This window comes from Mirounga leonina, unplaced genomic scaffold (assembly GCF_011800145.1).
Source record: "Mirounga leonina isolate KUSES-001 unplaced genomic scaffold, KU_Mleo_1.0 Mir_101609, whole genome shotgun sequence".
NCBI classification, from domain to species: domain Eukaryota; kingdom Metazoa; phylum Chordata; class Mammalia; order Carnivora; family Phocidae; genus Mirounga; species Mirounga leonina.
The window spans coordinates 11,985,283-12,005,633 of record NW_023270164.1 but is presented as its reverse complement, the minus strand read 5'-3'; the positions used below and the strand labels follow the sequence as shown (position 1 = coordinate 12,005,633).

The window sequence follows — 20,351 nt, the reverse complement described above, 5'->3', positions numbered from 1 at the left end:
TAGCAGCATTTCCACTGACGTGGCTGATGGGATCCACAGGTCATACTTCTGATCTCTTTAGCAACTGGCTGTCCATACCTTTGGTGTTCTTTCCAGAGTCCATCTCAGTTTTCGCACTATGGACAGGCTGAGCATTTTCCAAATCTTCAAGTTCTGCTTCTTCTCTTACTAACAATTCCTCTCCAATGTCTCTCTTTCCTCCTGCATTTTACTGTAAGCAGCAAGGAGAGCACAGGCCATGCCTCTAACGCTTTTGCTTAGAAATTTCCACAGCTAACTATCCAAGTTTATCACTTACGCTTTCTGCTTTTCACCCAACAGAACACAGTTCAATCAAGTTCTCTGCTACTTGGTAACAAGGATCTCCTTTCCTCCAGTTTCCAGTAACACACTCCTCACTCCATCTGAGACCTCACCCAAAGCCCCCTTAACGTCCGTATTTCTACCAGTGAATCTCTTCAAGGCAATCTAGGCTTTCTCTATCAAGCACCTAAAACCTTTCCAGCCTCTACCCATTGTCCAATTCCAAAGCCGCTTCCATATTACAAAAATCTGTCTTAGTTTCCTAGGGCTGCTATAACAAAGTACCAGAAGCTGGGCAGCTCAAAACAACAGACATTCACTGAGTCACAGTTCTGGAAGCCAGAAGTCCGAAATCAAGGTGTCAGTAGGGCCATGCTCCTTTTGAAGGAGAACCTTCAATACGGGAAGGAACTCGTCCATGCTTCTCTCTGACCTCCTGGTGGCCTCGGGCATGTGTCGCCTTATAGATGCACCACTCCAGTGACGTGGCCATCTTCTTTTCCTTACGTGTCTTCACACTGTCTTTCCTCTGTGTGTGTCTGTCTCTGTGTCTAGATTTCCCTTATTTTAAGTACACCGGTCATACTGGATTAGGACCCACCCAGAAGACCCCGTTTAAGCTTGATTACTTCTGTAAAGACCCCAATTCCAAAAAAGAGCATATCCCGAGGTGCTTAGTCCTAACTGAGGTTAGGACTTCAACACAGTTTACTTGGAGGATACAGTTTTACCCCTAACACGCTCCTCGTAGTTTCTCCGAAGGGCTGGGCTTACCCACTGAGCGCAAGTGGCTGTAATTCTCCAGCGTCACATCCCGGTAAAGGCGTCTCTGAGCAGGGTCCAAGTGCTGCCACTCCTCCCTGCTGAAGTCCACAGTCACATCCTCGAATGACACGGAGACCTGTAACAACACAGTCCCGTTCAACGTGACAGGGTCAGCAGCGGGGGATAGGGAGAGGATCAGTAAGAAATTGTTTTTAATGATTTTTTCACCAGAATATGCTATACGGTATGCCTACAAAATACCTAGTTATGTGTAATGTTGTGTAGCATACAAATATCTAATCGTAAACCTTTGCCATTCGTTGTGTACAACATTAAGTCAGTCTTCCATTTTTTTAAAGATTTTATTTATTTACTCATGAGAGGCAGAGGCAGGAGAAGCAGGCTCCCTGCAGAGCAGGAAGCTCGATTAGGGGGCTCGATCCCAGGACCCTGGGATCATGACCTGAGCCAAAGGCAGACGCTTAACCGACTGAGCCACCCAGGCGCCCCCAGTCTTTCATTTTTAACATGTCTTAATAATTTTGTACAGGATTTGACCTTGATCCTATTTTGTTGTTCATTTTCTTGGGGGGGGGTGTTTCTTTATTGTTGTTCATTTTAATGGGAAGTCTGTGTTCTATAACTTTTATTTTTTTTTATTTTGTTTTAATTTTACAGCCATTTTTTGTGCTCCAGTGAAAGAGAAAAAGAAAGTACTCGCATTACAAATGCCATCGTCCCATCTACATATGCCAGTCGCTGCAAACCAAACCACATGTGTCCGCTGGGCCTCTGGGCATGCAGTTTGCTTCCACTGCAGGAATGGGGAGGGGCAGGCCAAGCCTGGGCTCTGGGGGTTCTGCTTGGGGGGAACTTCTTGTCCTGGGGGAATCCACCTGTAAGGGAGTCGGGGGACAGCTAGGGGTAGCTTTGCTCAGTGCGCGTCCTTTGGGTGCTGTTGGGAACACCCTACTCAATGTTGGATCCTGCAGCGCTCCAAGGAGGAAGGCCCCCTTCCCCCACCACAGGCTCCCCAGTCTGCCCCCCCAGTGCTAACCCTGTAGGTGGGTCCCAGGGGGCTAGAGGACACCATGCAGGGGGACGGGGTCGGTGGGGCCGGCTCAACCCTGCTGAGAGCACCAGCTGGCCTCCCTGGAGGGAAGGCAGGGTGGGGGGGCCCAGGGCCCCAGGCTGAGTTGTAGCAGTTGTGTGGGTGGTGGTCGTGGGCAGGCTTGCCCAGCTCTGAGTATTCAGGCGTCAGGCAGTTTTTGGGGTCATAGACCTGGCACAGCAGCCCATACACTGTCATGGCCTGCTGCCAGGCCCCCTTGTTGCTGCCCATCTTAAGGCTGATGTTGAGCATGTCACAATGCTCCATACCCAGCCCAGGCTTAAAGATCTGTTGCTTGGTCCCAGATGCAGTCAGGCCGGCCTGCCTGGCTCCCTTGTTGGTGCCTATCTGCAGGCTGATGGTGGCCTGGTCCAGGGGCCGGTCCTTGCCCAGCTTGGGGTCACAGAGGTGGCACGGGGTGCCACAGGCTGTCATGCCCTGCTGGCTAGCAAATCTGTTGGTGCCCATCGGTAGCCTAATGATGTTCTGCCCTTCTCTTAGCTTCTCTGGCTCAAATTTCTGTTCCTGCTTCTCTGCATACCTCACCCCTACATTCACCTTATTCCCTTTCGTCTTGGCCAGGGCTGGGAGGGTGGACTGCACCTGGGTGTGGTTGGTTTTCTCAAACAGGTCGTTGGCCTAAAAAATGTCAGCGGACTTCACCCCATACTTGGTGATGGCCTTGATGCAGCTGCCAATATTTTCCAGCTGGTGCCAATTTTGGGTCGACTCACCGACTTGCTTCATGGAGCCTGGCTGAAACTTACTGATGAACTTGCAAAGAATGCCATCTTTGAGGCCATCCATGAAACTGTTGCTGATGCGGTGCCCTGTCACCCCCTCGATCCATTCTTGAAGCTCCTACTCCCGCTTGTGGTCACACTTTTGGGCCAGCTTGTTCTCGACCTCAACAGACAACCCATAGGCGGGGCCCTGGTTGAAGTGAGCAGAGGACACGCTGGCTGGTGGTGGGCAGCAGTGGCAGTGGCACTGAAGACCGAGGCAGCAGCTAAGGCTCCATCTGCCTGTGTTCTAGAACTTCTAGAAGGAAGCATGCATACTTTTTTTTTTAACTTTACATAGCTCCCTCTACTCTTGCTCTAATTAATTCTTCACAAATATGACCATTTTCTCTTCATGCCTTTTTATTGCTCATTTCTAATTGAATTCTGTAGTGGTGAGAAAATATACTCTGTACGATTTCAACATACGGTCTATCCGGAAGAATGTTTCATGTGTCCCTGGAAAAGAATGTATATTCAGCTGTTGATGGCTGTAGTATTCTATAATATACAAATCAAGTTGGCTGAGTGTTGTTGAAATTTTCTATCACCATACTCATTTGTCTTCTACTTGTTCAACCAATTATTTGTCAACTTTCTGGTAAAAACTGGCAAGGAAATGTTAAAGTGTATATGGCTATGCAAAGGATCTAGAATAGCCAAAGCAAGGAACAGTGTTGAGGATTTATATGTAATGATAAGTCTTACTATAAAGCTATGATACTTTAGATACTTCAGTGTGGGTGTTGATGTAAGTACAGATAGATATATCAATGGAGCAGAACAGAGAGTCCGGAAACAGAACCATACACATACGGACAACTGTTTTTTGACCAATGTACCAAAGTAATTCAATGGGGAAAAGAAAAGTCTTTTCAAAAAACTGTGCTGGAACAATGGATATAAGTTTTGGAGGAAAAAACAAACCTTGACCCATACCTTACACCACATACAAAAATTAACAATAATCAAGTTCCAGTATGACTGAATTAATTTTATCAGACCAACTTTCACATAGATAACAACTACACTCTGAACAAAATATTAAAAAAAAACTACCTGGAGATACTGAAGAGTAACAAAAATCAGGTATTTACTGGAAGAGAACTGACAATTAGAAGAAGGGATGGCACTGGATGGGTTTACCAAGTTTACAGCCTTTAGCTTATAAAAAGACCTAGTCATGCCATGCAGGGTAACTGCAATTCCACTAGAAAAACTCCAGTCTTAACTGAACTTGAAGAATCAAAGGAGAGTTTTGCAGTCGTCATGACCACCAGAAAGACAAATTCACACAGAAAAAGGTGCCTGAGATCTATGTGTTAACTCTTCCTAATCTCTGGTTGAGTAAATAAATTAACTAAATTTGAGTTACCACACACCATAGAGGAGACAGTTGCCAATATGAGTCCAGCCAAATTAAGTGCTTGCTAAACCAAATGAAAAAAAATCAGCGATCTTCAGGGGAACTAAACAGAATTCAAAATGTCTACAATATATGATTCACAACAACCAAGATACAGTTGAAAATAATCAACATAGAAAGAAACAGAAAGGTATTGAGAGAAATAAAAGAAGTTCAAGAGGAAATGCAATCAGAGACTGACCCTGAACTGATTTAAATGCCGGAATTAGCAGTAAAGGATTTTAAACCAGCTATCTGTAAGTATGCTCAAGAACATAAAGAAAAATATGTTCACAGTGAAAGAATAATAGGATAGTTCAACTGAGAAGAACTATAAAAATAACCATCTAGATTACTATGAACAATTATATGCGAACAAACTGGATGACCTAGAAGAAGTGGATAAATTCCTAGAAACACACAACCTACCAAGACTGAATCATGAAAAGATAGAAAATCTAAACAGACTGAATACTAATAAGAAGACTGAATCAGTAATCAAAAACCTCCCAACAAAGAAAAGTCCAGAATCAAACCGCTTCACTAAGAATTCCACCAAACAGGGCGCCTGCGTGGCTCAGTTGATTATGCGACTGCCTTCGGCTCAGGTCATGATCCTGGAGTCCTGGGATCGAGTCCCACGTTGGGCTCCCAGCTCAGTGGGGAGCCTGCTTCTCCCTCTGACCCTATCCCCTCTCATGCTGTTTCTCTCTCTCTCTCTCAAATAAATAAATAAAATATTAAAAAAAAAAAGAATTCCACCAAACATTCAAAGAAGAATACCAATCCTTCTCAAACTCTTCCAAAAAACAGAAGAGAAGGGAACACTTTGAAATTCATCTAACAAGGTCAAAATTACCCTGATACCAAAACCAGACAAGGACACCACAAGATAAGAAAATTACAGCTAAATATCCCTGATGAATACAGATGCAAAAATCCTCAACAAAATATTACCAAAATGAATTCCACAATACATTAAAAGAACCCTACAAATTGATCAAATGGGATTCCAGTGCTATAAGGATGGTTCAACATCTGTAAATCAATCAATGTGACACACCACATTAACAAAATAAAGGATAAAAATCATATTATCATCTCAATAGATGCAGAAAAAGCATTTAACAAAGTTCAACATCCATTTACGATAAAAACTCTCAGCAAAGCAGGCATAGAGAGATGGTATCTCAACACAATAAAAACCATATATGACAAGCACACAGCTAACATCATAATCAACAGTGGAAAGCTGAAAGCTTTTCTAAGATCAGAAACAAGACAAAGATGCCCGCTCTTGCCACTTTTATTCAAGAGTATTGGAAGTCCTAGCCAGAGCAATTAGGCAAGAAAAAGAAATAAAAGGCATCCAAATTGAAAAGGAAGATGGAAAACTGTCACTATTTGCAGATGACATCGTATTATATATATATAGAAAACCCTAAAGACTCCACCAAAAAATCTGTTAGAACTAAAAAATGAATTCAATGAAGTTGCAGGACACAAAAATCAATATACAAAAACAATGGATCACCACATCAAAAACAAATGATGTATTGTATGGTGACTAACATAATATAATAAAATTAAAAAAAAATCTGTTGTGTTTCTATACACTAATAATGAATTACCAGAAAAAGAAATTAAGAAAACAATCCCATTTATAACTGCATTAAGAAAAATACCTATGTTAAAAAAAAAGAAAAAGAAAAATACCTAGGAATAAATTATCCAAGGATGTAAAAGAACTATACATTGAAAATTATAACACATTGATGAAAGAAACTAAATAAAACAAGTAAACAGAAAGATATTCTGTGCTCATGGATAGGAAGAATTAATACTGTTAAGATATTACCAAATTACCAAATATTACATTACCAAAAGCAATCTACAGATTCACTGCAATCCCTGTCAAAATTCCAATGGCATTTTTCAGAGAAATAGAACAAACCTAAAATACTTATGGAACCACAAAAGACCCTAAATAGCCAAAGCAATCTTCAGAAAGAACAAAGCTGGAGGTATCACACCCTAGATTTCAAACTGTATTACAAAGCTGTAACAATCAAAACAGTATGATGTTAGCATAAAAACAGACACTTTAAATCAATTGAACAGAAGACAGAGCCCATAAATTAGCCCACCCCTATATGGTCATTAATTTACAACAAAAGGGATAAAAATATACAGTGGAGAAAAGAAAATCTTTTCAATAAATGGTGTTGAGAAAACTGGACAACTACATGCAAAACAATGAAACTGGGCCATCTTCTTACACCATACACAAAAATAAATTCAAAACGGATTAAAGACTTAAATGTGGGACCTGAAGCCATAAAACCCATAGAAGAAAACATAGGCAATAATCTCTTTGACATCAGTCTAAGCAACATTTTTTGTAGCTATGTCTCCTCAGGCAAGGGAAACAAAAGCAGACATAAACTATTGAGACTACACCAAAATAAAAAGCTTATGCACAGCAAAGGAAACCATCAACAAAACAAAAAGGCAGCCTAGTGAATGTGAGAAGATATTTGCAAATGATATATCCAATAAGGTGTTATATCCAAAATACATAAAGAACTTATAAAACTCAATTCCAAAAAAACCCCACCAAATAATCTGATTTATCAATAGGCAGAAAACCAGAATAGAAATTCTTCCAAAAAAGACATCCATGAAAAGATGCTCAACATCACTGATCATCAGGGAAATGCAAATCAAAACCACAGTGAGATATCGCCTTATACCCTTCAGAATGGCTAGAATAAAAAAGAAATAACAAGTGGTGAGGATGTGGAGAAACAGGAATCCTTGTGTACTGTTGGTGGGAATGTAAACTGGTGCAGCCACTGGGAAAAATAATGTGGACGCTCCTCAAAAAATTAAAAATATGATCCAGCAATTCCACTACTGGGTATTTACCCAAAGAAAATGAAATCACTAATTCAAAAAGATATATGCTCCTTTGTTAACTGCAGCATTATTTACAAGGGCCAAGATATGGAAGCAATCCAAGTGTCCATCGATAGATGAATGGATAAAGAAGATGTGGTATATAAAATGACATATTACTCAGCCATAAGAACAAGTGAGATCTTGCCATCTGTGACAACATGGATGGACCTAGAGGGTATTATGGCAAGTAAAGTAAGTCAGACAGAGAATACAAATACCATATGACTTCACTTATATGTGGAATCTAAAAAACAAGACAAATGAACAAACAAAAAAACAGACTCTTAAATATAGAGAACAAACTGGTGGTTGCCAGAAGGGAGATGAGGGGAGATGGGTGAAATAGATAAAGGGGATTAAGAGGTACAAACTTACAGTTATAAAATAAATAAGTCATGAGATGAAAAGTACAGCAAAGGAAATACAGTCAATGATACTGTAATAATGTATGGTGACTACACTTATTGTACTGAGTGTGGACTAAGGTATAGAATTGTTGAATCAAGACTGCATACCTGAAACTAACATGATATTTTATGTTAGTTATATTTCTATTTCATTTTTTTAAAGATTTTATTTATTTATCTGAGAGAGAGAGAGCAGAGAGAGAGAGAGAGCATGGGTGGGGGTGAGGGGCAGAGGGAGAGGGACAAGCAGACTCCCCGCTGAGCAGGGAGCCCGATGCGGGGCTCAATCCCAGGACCCTGGGATCATGACCTGGGCCGAAGGCAGACACTTTAACCGACTGAGCCACCCAGGTGCCATGTAGTTATATTTCAATTTTTAAAAAAGGAAAAAAAAAACCCTAAAAATAAAAAAAAAACAAAAAACAAACAAACAAAAACCCTAAAAGTGCCATAGAAGAAAACATAAGAGAATATCTTTGCAACACTGGGTCAAGCAAGGATTTCTTGACATAGTACAAAAAACAATAAATATAAAAGAAAATTTGGATAAATGGGACCTTACCAAAATTAAAACTTCTGCTCATCAAAAGATGCCATTAAGAAAATGAAAAATCAAGACACAGCCTGGGAGAAAATATTTGCAATACATACACAAAACACCCATAGTTAGAATGTAGAAAGAACTCCTACATGGGTATTAGGGAGGGCATGTACTGCATGGAGCACTGGGTGTTATACGCAAACAATAAATCAACGGAACACTACATCAAAAACTAATGATGTACTGTATGGTGACTAACATAACATGATAAAATAAAAAAAATATTCTAGGGACGCCTGGGTGGCTCAGTCGGTTAAGCGTCTGCCTTCGGCTCAGGTCGTGATCCCAGGGTCCTGGGATCGAGTCCCGCATCGGGCTCCCTGCTCCGTGGGGAGCCTGCTTCTCCCTCTGCCTCTGCCTCTCTCTCTCTCTATCTCTCATGAATAAATAAATAAAATCTTAAAAAAAAAAAATATTCTAGGGGCGCCTGGGTGGCTCAGTCATTAAGCATCTGCCTTCGGCTCAGGTCATGATCCCAGGGTCCTGGGATCAAGCCCCACATCGGGCTCTCTGCTCGGCAGGAAGCCTACTTCTCCCTCTCCTCCTGCTTGTGTTCCCTCTCTCGCTGTGTCTCTCTCTGTCAAATAAATAAATAAAATCTTTAAAAAAAAAATATTCTAGAACGATGATGTTAGTTCAAAAAAAAAAAAACTCCTACAAAGTAATAACAAAAAAGACACATAATCCAACTTTTTTAAATGGGCAAAATCCTTGAACAGACACCAAAAAAGATCTACAAATGGCCAATAAAGCGTATGAAAAGATGTTCAACAGCTTTATCCATGATAACCAAACACTAGAAACATTCAAAATGTTCATCGGCAGGTGACTGCATATACAAATTGTGCTATATTCATACAACGGAATACTCAGCAATAAAAGGGAAAGAGCTGGTGACAGACACAACCTGAATGACTCTCCAAAATATTCTGTTCATTTAGAAATAGAAGCCAAACACAGACCAAATGATAATCAAGAACAAGCAGAGCTAATCTATAGGGATTAAAATTCTTAAAAATGGCTGCCTCAGGGGTAGGATATTGACTGGTCAAGAGGGTGATGGACCTGTTCTGTATTTTAGTTTGAGTGGTGGTTACATAGATATATCTGTCAAAACTCATCAAACTATATATAATTCAATGTCTTTCAAATATAACTCGGTTTCAAAAAACACAGAAAACAAAAGTGCATGTTAGAAATATATTTAGGGTACCCTGTGGGCCCCAAAGAGAAAGTAGTTCTACTGGAGGTGTAGGTTTAGGGTCCTTAGAGTTGGTAGCATTTAAACAGAATTTTGGGGGGGTAAGTAAGTATGACGGAGATAAATGGGGGAAAATATTTTCTAAGAAAGATAAAGAGAAAGGTGTGGAGAAAGGAAAATACATGGTAATTAAGGAAAAAAGGAATAGCTCTGTAAAAAGGAGAGAAGACTGTAAAATATGTCAGACAGGTGATTATAAGAAAAAAAATCCAGGAAGTATGCTAGAGTCTGATCATGAAAACAGTGTAAATTCTTTTCATAATACAGTCGTACCTTGTTTTATCGGGCTTCACTTAATTGCATTTTTTACAAATTGAAGGTCTGTTGCAACCCTGCATTGAGCAAATCTATCGGCACCATTTTCCCAACAGCATTTGCTCATTTTGTGTCTGTGTCACATTTTGGTAATTCTCGCAGTATTTCAAACTTTTTAATTATTATTTTCTTTGTTATGGTGATCTGAGATCAGTGATCTTGGATGTCACTATTGTAACTGTTTTGCAGTGCCATGAACTGCGTCCATATAAGACAGCGAACTTAACTGATAAATGTGTGTGTTCTGACTGCTCCACTCACCAGCCATCCCCCTCATCTCTCTCCCTTTCCCTGGGCCTCCCTATTCCCTGAGACACAACAGTATTGAAATCAGACCCATTAATAACCGTACAATGGCCTCCAAGTGTTCAAGTGGAAGGAAAACTCACATGTCTCTCACTTTAGACCCAAAGCTAGGCCTCTTGCCCCAGTTAGCCAAGTTGTGAACGCAAAAACAAGTTCTTGAAGGAAACTAAAAGTGCTCCTTTAGTGAACGCAGGAATGATAAGAAAGCGAAACAACCTTCTTGCTGATGTGGAGAAAGTTGTAGTAGTCTGGGAAAGAAGACCAAATCAGCAAACGCATTCCCTTAAGCCAAAGCCTACTCCAGAGCAAGGCCCCAACTCTCTTCAATTCTGTGAAAGCTGACAGAGGTGAGGAGGCTGCAGAAGAAAGGTCTGAAGCTAGCAGACGCTGGTTCATGAGGTGCAAAGAAAGAAGCTGTCTCCTTAACATAAAAGCGCCGGGGGTTGGCTGCCCAGTGCTGATGGAGGAGCTGCAGCAAGGTATCCCGAAGATCCAGCTAATAAGAGCATTCACGAAGATGGCTACATTAAAAAACACATCTTAACGTAGATGAAACAGCCTTCTGTTTGAAAGAAGATGCCAGCTGGGACTTTCAGAGCTAGAGAGATGTCAATGCCTGGCTTCAAAGCTTCAGAGGCCAGGCTGACTCTCTTGTTAGAGGCCAATGCAGCTGGTGACTTTAGGTTGAAGCCAGGGCTCATTTTCCATTCTGAAAAGCCCAGGGCTCTTAAGAATGATGCTAAATCGGGGCGCCTGGGTGGCTCAGTCGGTTAAGCGGCTGCCTTCGGCTCAGGTCATGAGCCCAGGGTCCTGGGATCGAGCCCCGCGTCGGGCTCCCTGCTCAGCGGGGAGCCTGCTTCTCCCTCTCCCTCTGCCTGCCGCTCTGCCTACTTGTGCTCCCTCTCTCTCTGTGTCAAATAAATAAATAAAATCTTAAAGAAAAAAAAAGAATGATGCTAAATCGACTCTGCCAGTGCTCTATAAATGGAACAACAAAGCCCGGATGACAGCATATCTGCTTACAACATGGTTTACTGAATATTTTAAGCCCACTGTTGAGACCAGCTGTTTAGAAACAAAGATTCCTTTCAAAATATGGCTGCTCACTGACAATGCACCTGGTCACCCAAGAGCTCTGATGGAGATGGACAAGGAGATTAATGCTGTTCTCACTCCTGCTAACACAACATTCATTCTGCAGCCCATGGATCAAGGAGTAATTTTAACTTTCAAGTCTTACTATTTAAGAAATCCGGGGTGCCTGGGTGGCTCAGTCGTTAAGCATCTGCCTTCGGTTCAGGTCATGATCCCAGGGTCCTGGGATCGAGCCCCACATCGGGCTCCCTGCTCCTCGGGGAGCCTGCTTCTCCCTCTCCCACTCCCCCTGCTTGTGATCCCTCTCTCACTGTGTCTCTCTCTGTCAAATAAATAAAATCTTTAAAAAAAAATTAAAAAAAAAAAAAAGAAATCCACTTTGTAAGACTATAGCTGCCAGAGATGGTGACTCCTCTGATGGATCTGGGCAAAGTAAATTGAAAACCTTCTGGAAAGGATTCACCATTTTAGATGCCATTAAGAACATTCATGATTCATGGGAAGAGGTCAAAATATCAACATAACAGGAGTTAAGAAGATGTTGATTCCAACCTGCCCTCATGGATGACCTTGAGGGGTTCAAGACTTCAGTGGAGGAAGTAACTGCAGATGTGGAGAAATAGCACAAGAGAACTAGAATTAGAAGTGGAGCCTGAAGATGTCAGAGAATTGCAGTCTCACGATGAAACTTTAATGGGTGAGGAGCTGCTTCTTATGGATAAGCAAAGAAAATGGCTTTACGTAAGCTCTACACCCACCAGAGGGTGTGAACTCATGATCTCGAGATCAAGAGTCACATGCTTTACTGACTGAGCCAGCCAGGTGCCCCAGCAAGTGGCTTCTTGAGATGGAATCTACTCCTGGTGAAGATGCTGTGAAGATCACTGAAATGACAACAAAGGGTTCAGAATACGACATAAATTTAGTTGATAGAGAAGTGGCAGGGTTTGGGAGGACTGACTCCAATTTTGAAAGAAATTCTACTGTGGGTAGAATGCTATCAAACAGCATCACATGCTACACAAAAATCATTTGTGAAAGGAAGAGTCAATCGACGCAGCAAACTTCATTGTTGTCTTGTTTTAAGAAATTGCCACGGGGTGCCTGGGTGGCTCAGTTGGTTAAGCGACTGCCTTCGGCTCAGGTCATGATCCTGGAGTCCCTGGATCAAGTCCCGCATCGGGCTCCCTGCTCAGCAGGGAGCCTGCTTCTCCCTCTAACCCTCCCCCCTCTCATGTACTCTCTCTCTCTCATTCTCACTCTCTCAAATAAATAAATAAATCTTTAAAAAAAAAAAAAAAAAAAGAAATTGCCACAGGCACCCTAACCTTCAGCATCCACCACCCTGATCAGTCAACAGCCATCAACACTGAGGTAAGATCCTCCACTGGCAAAAAGATTATGACTCGCTGAAAGCTCCAGGTGATGGTCAGCATTTTTTAGCAATAAAGTATTTTTTAATTAAGGTATCTACATTTTTTTAGACAGAATGGTATTGCACCCTCTGTAGACTACAGTATAGTGTAAACATAACTTTTATATGCACAGGGAATCCAAAAAATTCATTTGACTCGCTTTATTGCAATATTCCTTTTATTGCAATGGTCTGGATCCAAACCTGAGAGATCTCCAAGGTATGCCTGTAGATCACCATTGAAGTGTTTTATATATCAGGAAAGAGATATGACTTGAGTTTCATATTAAAATGATTATCTTTCTGGGGCACCTGGGTGGCTCAGTCGGTTAAGCATCTGCCTTCAGCTCATGATCTCAGGGTCCTGGGATTGAGTCCCACGTCAGGCTCCCCGCTCAGCAGGGAGTCTGCTTGTTTTTCTCCCTCTGCCCCTCCCCCTGCCTGTGGGTGCTCTCTCTCTCTCAAATAAAATCTTTTTTAAAATTCTAAAAAATGATTATCTTTCCTCTAAGTACTGCACTTTAGGATAAATAGTGGGTTATAGAACTTTATTCTTTGCAGAAGTATTCCAGCTAACAGGTGCTAATAAAAGCAGAGATCTTCAAAGGGTGGAAAACTATCAGGTGAAAGACTGAAGGAACTTTACAATCTAGATCAGGTTGATGACCCCTGAACACACGGAGAGAGATAACCAGGCATTACATGCCTCCAGCAAGCATTCACCACCACCTATGAAGTATTCTTGCCAAAAAAAATTAAATCTCAATTGATCAGGCCTCTAGGTTTATCAGTTCAAATTAAAATGGAGATACAGGAACTGTTAAATAAACAACCACCAGAATACAATTAGCAAATTCCAAAACTGTGAGACCTAGGTCGGGGCAAAGGGCCCAGTTTCTTCGCAAATAAATAGCAAGGGGAAAAACACAAGGGAGGAGAAAGTGTCAGACCTGTTACAAATTAAAAGGGATTTGAGAGACTATTGAGAGACAATTCTCCAGGCGTCTCACATTTCTGCATGCCTTGCAAGCAGCCTCACTGACTGCCTTTTTTTCTGAACTTAAGAGAGAGAGAGAGAGAGAGAGAGCGCACATGAACTGGGGGAAGGGGCAGAGGGAGAAGCAGACTCCCTGCTGAGCATGGAGCCTAACTCAGGGCTTGATCCCAGGATCCTGGGATCATGACCTGAGCCAAAGACAGATGCTCAACTGACTGAGCCACCCAGGCACCACCCCCCCACCGCCGAACTGTCTTTTCAAGCATGTTTATACAGCACACAGCCTTAAAAGATATAGTCCCCCAACTCCAGAGCAAGGGACAGGTTATATAAATTATACTCAAGGTAATGTCCGGTGCCTGGGTGGCTCAGCAGGAAGGCTCAGCCTCTCCCTCTGCTGCTCCCCCTGCTTGTGCTCTCTATCTCCCTCTCTCTGTCAAATAAATAAATAAAATCTTTTTTAAAAAGATAATTTCTCCTTCCGGGCAAAGATCAGGCAGGCTTACTGCTCATTATGAAAGATTTGGGGTCCATAGGTTTGGGGGTTCCTCCCATATAATGGAACCCACTGCATGTGCAAGTATCCTCTGGCCCTCTTTGTGTCACCGTGTGGGAACTGGGGCTTCGAGAAGTGGCAAATGTTCACAGTGACTCCCACGACTGTCCCGAGTGTTCAAAAGTCCTTTGTCTCTGACTCAGCAGTCTCATGTCTTCTGCCAGCCTCCATGAAACCGTGGCAGGCTAAGTTGTTAGCTTGCAAACGGGATAAAATTTCAGACCCTTCACAGTTCTTTGGAGGTTTGGGTGATTAGGAATGGTTTCGCCCAGAGATGTGGCTTTCTGGAAAAGGAAGAATGAGGGCCTCGTGGGCCTCTCTGGTAGACAGAATGATGACCCTACCACCGCCACTATAAAGATGTTTACATCCTAATCCCTGGGACCTGGGACCTTTGAGGGAAGTCCATGGGAGCCAGCAATGAATATGCTGACCTTATGAAGGTTCCCCTGTCACACAAAACTTATATTAAGTGAATATGTATGCTCTTCTCTTATTGATCTGTCTTTGTCAGTTTCATTTTCAGACCCAGCCGGGGACCCTAAGAAGGTCAAGGAAAACTTTTTTCTCCCTTATGCTATCATGAAAATGGGCAGCGAGTGCCCCCAGATTAAAGTGGGTATCCTAAAAAGAAAAAGGTGCCACTGTCCTCGGAAAGCATGAGTTAGCCAATGGGCACAGCTAGAAAGCAACGTGGCTGTGTCTATGGAATCGAGGCATCCCCGAAGTTGAAACATGAGGACCTAGCCACCTGACACAGTGCTCTGTGCATCCTGAAAACATAAGATGTTCATTTGGGTAAGCCCTGAGTAGCCGCTCCATGGTTCAAACCCAAAGGTAAACATAAAGACTTGCTGGCTGGCATGGATCCACCCTCCCACTCTATGCCTCACCCCTTCCTCTCTTTCGACCCTGAACTCAGCTGCTTTGAAGAAATGATTAGGGGTGGGCCAGAGGCTCTCTGTTCCCAAGAGGGACCAAAGGCCATACATACCCCCCGAGTACTCTGGAGAACTTCAGGGATGGGAGCGCTCAGGTTTTTAAAGCTCTGTTAGAGACAGGTACCTGAGACCATCCTATCTGATCTCAAGGGGGCAAGGGAATACGCAAATTCAACCGATGGGGTTTTGGTATGGATTAGCGAGCAAAGGAAGGTAAAGTGACGGGGGTGCGGGGTGGGGGGGCTTTGGGCCAATTCAGGGTACAGTCATTGTGGCTTCCATGGCTAAACGCATCACTGGTATGGTGTTTCATGGGCTTGTTCTGTGAATGTTTATAAAGTCCAAAGGGGGTCCCTCCCATTCAGGGACTGCTCTAGGTAAAGATATGGTAGTGGGACATGCAAATTGCTCCCCAAACTATCTCCCTATCCTCTCCCGGGTGGCCCAAGAGAAACAGCAGAGAATCCCTGGAGGACAAAGGGAAGTCACTGCCTTAAGTTTTCTTTTCTGTCCCAGTGGAGTTGGAAGACGCTCTTCCATGGGTCTCTCATGCTCTGCTGGGTAGGACAAGAAAGCAAGGCTCTAAACGCTTGTTTCCTGGCATTTCTCAGGTTCGTGTGTATGGCGAGCAACTTTGAAGCTGGTTTCCAGGCTGCTAGTAAGCAGCAGATTACCCAGGCTCTGTCGTGCAACTCACTGCCTGCGGAGACAGCTGTCAAGGACAACCTGAGTTGCCCCTGGGAGAACTACGGCTTGGGGTAAGGTTAAAAACATGGACAAATGCTCCACGTCACTCACCATCAGGGAAATACAAATCAAAATCACAATGAGATACCACCTTATACCAGCTAAAATGGCAAAAATTAACAAGACAGGAAACAACAAATGTTGGAGAGGTTGTGGAGAAAGGGGAACCCTCTTACACTGTTGGTAGGAATGCAAGCTGGTACAGCCACTCTGGAAAACAGTATGAAGGTTCCTCAAGATGTTAAAAATAGAGCTACCCTATGACCCAGCAATTGCACTACTGGGTATTTACCCCAAAGATACAGATGTAGTGAGAAGAAGGGGCACCTGCACCCCAATGTTCATAGCAGCAATGTCCACAAAAGCCAAACTGTGGAAGGAGCCAAGATGTCCTTCCATAGATGAATGGATAAAGAAGATGTGGTTTATATATACAATGAAATATTACTCAGCCATCAGAAAGGATGAATGTCTACTACTTACATTGACATGGATGGGACTGGAGGGGATGATGCTAAGTGAAATAAGTCAAGCAGGGAAAGACAATTATCATATGGTTTCACTCAAATGTGGAACATAAGGAATAGCGTGGAGGACCACAGGGGAAGGGAGGGAAAACTGAATGGGAAGAAATCAGAGAGGGACACAAACAATCAGAGATTCTTGACTCCAGGGAAAAAAACTGAGGGGTTGCGGAAAGGGAAGTGGGTGGGGGGGAGGGGTAACTAGGTGATGGACATTCAGGAGGGCACATGATTTGATGAGCACTGGGCGTTATATGCAACTAATGAATCATTGAACACTACATCAAAAACTAATGATGTAGTAGTATATGTTGGCTAATTGAATTTAAATTTAAAAAAATTAAAAATAAAAACATGGAACTTCCCCTGTAACCAAAACAGAGACCCTTCCCCCTTCCCTTAGAGCATTTCCTTAAGAAAATTGGATATATATGTAAATCTTTAAAAAGGCTAAATCAGCCTTTTGTCAGCATTACAACCCAGGAATGTTTTTCTTAGGGGCCTGGAAGCCATTGCTTTGAAATGGAAACATCAAGGAAGACAGTGTTCCTACCCCCCACCCCCACCGCCCCTTGTGCTGGGAACTTAGCCTAGGCACCTGGCTCTAAGATGTACTATCTGCTTGTCAATGAGATGGGGAAATTTGATTTTGCCTCTTAGATGAAGGCAATTAACGAGCACAAATGGCCATTCCAATTACCAGGTGAATTTAGGATGAACTATGCAAGAACGAACAGCAAATGGTACTATCAGGTCCTCTTCATGAGGACTTGTTACCATTTATCTTGAAAACATGCAGATAATGGACTGTATCTGCTCAGCTACAAAAGAGAGTGAGATTTCGTTCTGTCTTTGCCATCTCTTTAGCAGATTACCCATAATGCAAATCACAGTCTGGTTTAATACTCAGAAATAAAATTCTCTTCTTTCCTTTTTTTACATTTGTAGAAAGAATTCCCTCGATTGCCAGGAGATTTTATTTTTAATTTTCCCCAACAATCTGCTGATAAGGATGGGATGGCCTTAAAGTTCCTGAACTGAGGGGCACCTGGGTGGCTCGGTTAGTTAAGCGTCTGACTCTTGGTTTCCGCTCAGGTCATGATCTCGGGGTCTTGAGATCAAGCCCTGTGTCAGGTTCTGCGCTCAGTGCGGAGTCTGCTTGAGATCTTCCCCCCACCCTCCCCCTTCTCCCTCTGCTTCTACCCACGCCACCCCAGCAACCCCTCCCTCTCCAAAAAAAAAAAATTTTTTTTAACTGAGTAGAGCTGAAGGTGAATTATAAAATATCTCCCTTCTAGCTCTGCACATTTTTCAAATACTAGCTGGACAAATCATGCTCTCCAATTCTAGATTTTCCTTGAGTAAACATGTATAATACAGGACCTAAAATCCATCAGGATCACCACTAGCTTTGACGGTGGAAAAATATGGTAAGCCAGGAATGTTGCCTGCAGGTCTTTCTCTTCAAGAGCTAATGTATCGCCATATAACATTTGGAACAGAATCTATTTGGAATGAGAATCCAGTATTACAGTGGCCTGAGGATAAGGCCTTTGGTTTGAGTGAATTGACTTATCTGTGGTGGTTTTTAGAAAGACCTCATCTTCAGCAAATGAATTATTTGTGTTCCTGGGATGAATCTCATTCCAGGGAAAAAGGTAAAAATTATTTGGAAAGAATAAGCAAAACCGAAGAAGAAATGAAAGAATTAAAGCCACTTTTTCTTTACCAAACTCTCCTTTCTCTGCCATACCCACTCCCTTCCTTGCTCCCCTTCCCTTAGATATCTTTATCCCTTCCTGTCTCAAACTAACTCCTGCTAAGAGGGAAGCTATGGTCTTTGAGATAAGCAGTTCTGTTAATCGGCAGATTTCCCTGTGAAGAGGGACAAGGGTACAACTTTTTGAGCTAGTAATGAATTCTGTGTGCCTCACGCCCTAGCTCCGATTCTATTTCATGCTTCAGCTAGCCTCCACCTCCAGGAGTCCCTTCTTACCCACATACCATGTGGCTAGGAAAACAGAGATGATAAAACAACACAGTCAGGGAATAATTGGGAACTTGGATAAAAGACCGTGTCCTCATATGAAGGCAACAGGATAGAGAGTAGCAAGGGCAGTCACTTGGAAAAGACAAACCAAAAAGGTGCTAGGCTGAAAAATACCAACATGGGGATACCATATCCCCCATAAGTGATATCAGAGCATCATCTAATTCTACATTTTTCCTGATTCGGTGAGAAGACAGACAGCCCTTCCTAACCACATAAAGTTGATGTCATTAAGCTGGGACTTGGAAGAGGAAGAATGTCCTTCTACTCTGCCAACGTTACTCATCAAAGGCCTTCTTTTCCTGTGCCCAGGGAAGACCCACAGAAGTTTGCACAAGTACTTGGCAGTGTTTTTGCAGCTTACAACCCCACACATGGGGATGTGCACCAGTTGCTGCACAGAATTCTGCAACCAGCAGGCTTTGCTTGTTTGATGGAACAAGCCCATCAGGATTGGAAGATGACCCACCGCATCATCTTCCAATCCTGATACCTTCCGCGGGGTATCATGGCCAAAAGACTCCAACTATCTATTGCCCCCCCAATCACGGAAAAACTAAGGGCTTGGGGTGCCTGGGTGGCTCAGTCGGTTAAGCGTCTGCCTTCGGCTCAGGTCGTGATCCCGGGGTCCTGTGATCGAGTCCCGCATTGGGCTTCCTGCTCTGTGGGGAGCCAGCTTATGGAACGGGAGAATATATTTGCAAATGACATGTCTGATAAAGGGTTAGTATCCAAAATCTATAAAGAACGTATCAAACTCAACATCCAAAAAACAAATAATTCAATTATGAAATGGGCCAAAGACATGAATAGACACTTTTCCAAAGAAGACATCCAGATGGCCAACAGACACATGAAAAGATGCTCAACATCATTCATCATCAGGGAAATACAAATCAAAGCTACAATGAGATACCACCTCACATCTGTCAGAATGGCTAAAATTAATAACACAAGAAACAGCAGGTGCTGGCAAGGATGTTGGTGGGAATGCAAACTGGTGCAGCCACTCTGGAAAACAATACAGAGATTCCTGAAAAAGTTAAAAATAGATCTATCCTATGACCCGGCAATTCCACTACTAGGTATTTACCCAAAGGATATAAAAATACTGATTCAAAGGGGCACATGCATCCCGAAGTTTATAGCAGCATCATCAACAATAGCCAAACTATGGAGAGAGCCCAAATGTCCATCAACTGATGAATGGATAAAGAAGATGTGGGGTGTGTGTGTGTTTGTATTCAAAAAGAATGTATATATACACACACACATTAAAAAAGAATGAATCTTGCCATTTGCAACTATGTGGATGGAGCTAGAGTGTATTATGCTAAGCAAAGTAAGTCAGTCAAAATACCATATGATCTCACTCATATGTGGAATTTAATAAAGAAAACAGATGAACATATGGGAAAGGAGAAAGAAAAAGGAAAGAGGGGGAAACATACAAACCATAAGAGACTCTTAATGATAGAGAACAAAGTGAGGGTTGATGGAGGGAGGTGAGTGGGGGATGAGCTAAATGAGTGATGGGTATTAAAGAGGGTGCTTGTTGTGATGAGGACTGGGTGTTGTATATAAGTGATGAATCACTGAATTCTGCTCCTGAAACCAATATTACACTATATGTTAACTAAAATTTAAATAACGAAAAAATAAATTGGAGAAACCTGAAAAAAAAGTTAATCAATGAAGACAACTTTAGATCCTATCAACCTGGAGATGGCATCTACATAATAAAGTTTACTAACTAGCCTTTATCTACCATTAGTTGCCTCCCATAGATTTACCTTCCCACAGTTTGGTG

At 42.4% G+C, this 20,351-nt stretch overlaps 2 protein-coding genes across 4 annotated transcripts in view; both read right to left on the bottom strand.

Annotated features, from left to right (window-relative positions):
- Positions 1 to 20,351, bottom strand: part of ZNF81 (zinc finger protein 81) — a 102,617-nt gene that overhangs the window by 29,060 nt on the left and 53,206 nt on the right. For all 3 annotated transcript variants that reach the window (XM_035003933.1, XM_035003914.1, XM_035003923.1), the window contains exon 4: positions 1,078 to 1,204. In XM_035003933.1, the coding sequence (XP_034859824.1) occupies positions 1,078 to 1,204 (127 nt within the window). The remainder of the gene's footprint in view (positions 1 to 1,077; positions 1,205 to 20,351) is intronic.
- On the bottom strand, positions 2,042 to 4,146 carry LOC118008494 (calponin-1-like). Its single transcript, XM_035002041.1, is given in 3 exon segments — positions 2,042 to 2,763; positions 2,893 to 3,211; positions 4,021 to 4,146. Coding segments are annotated over 3 exon segments (1,167 nt in total).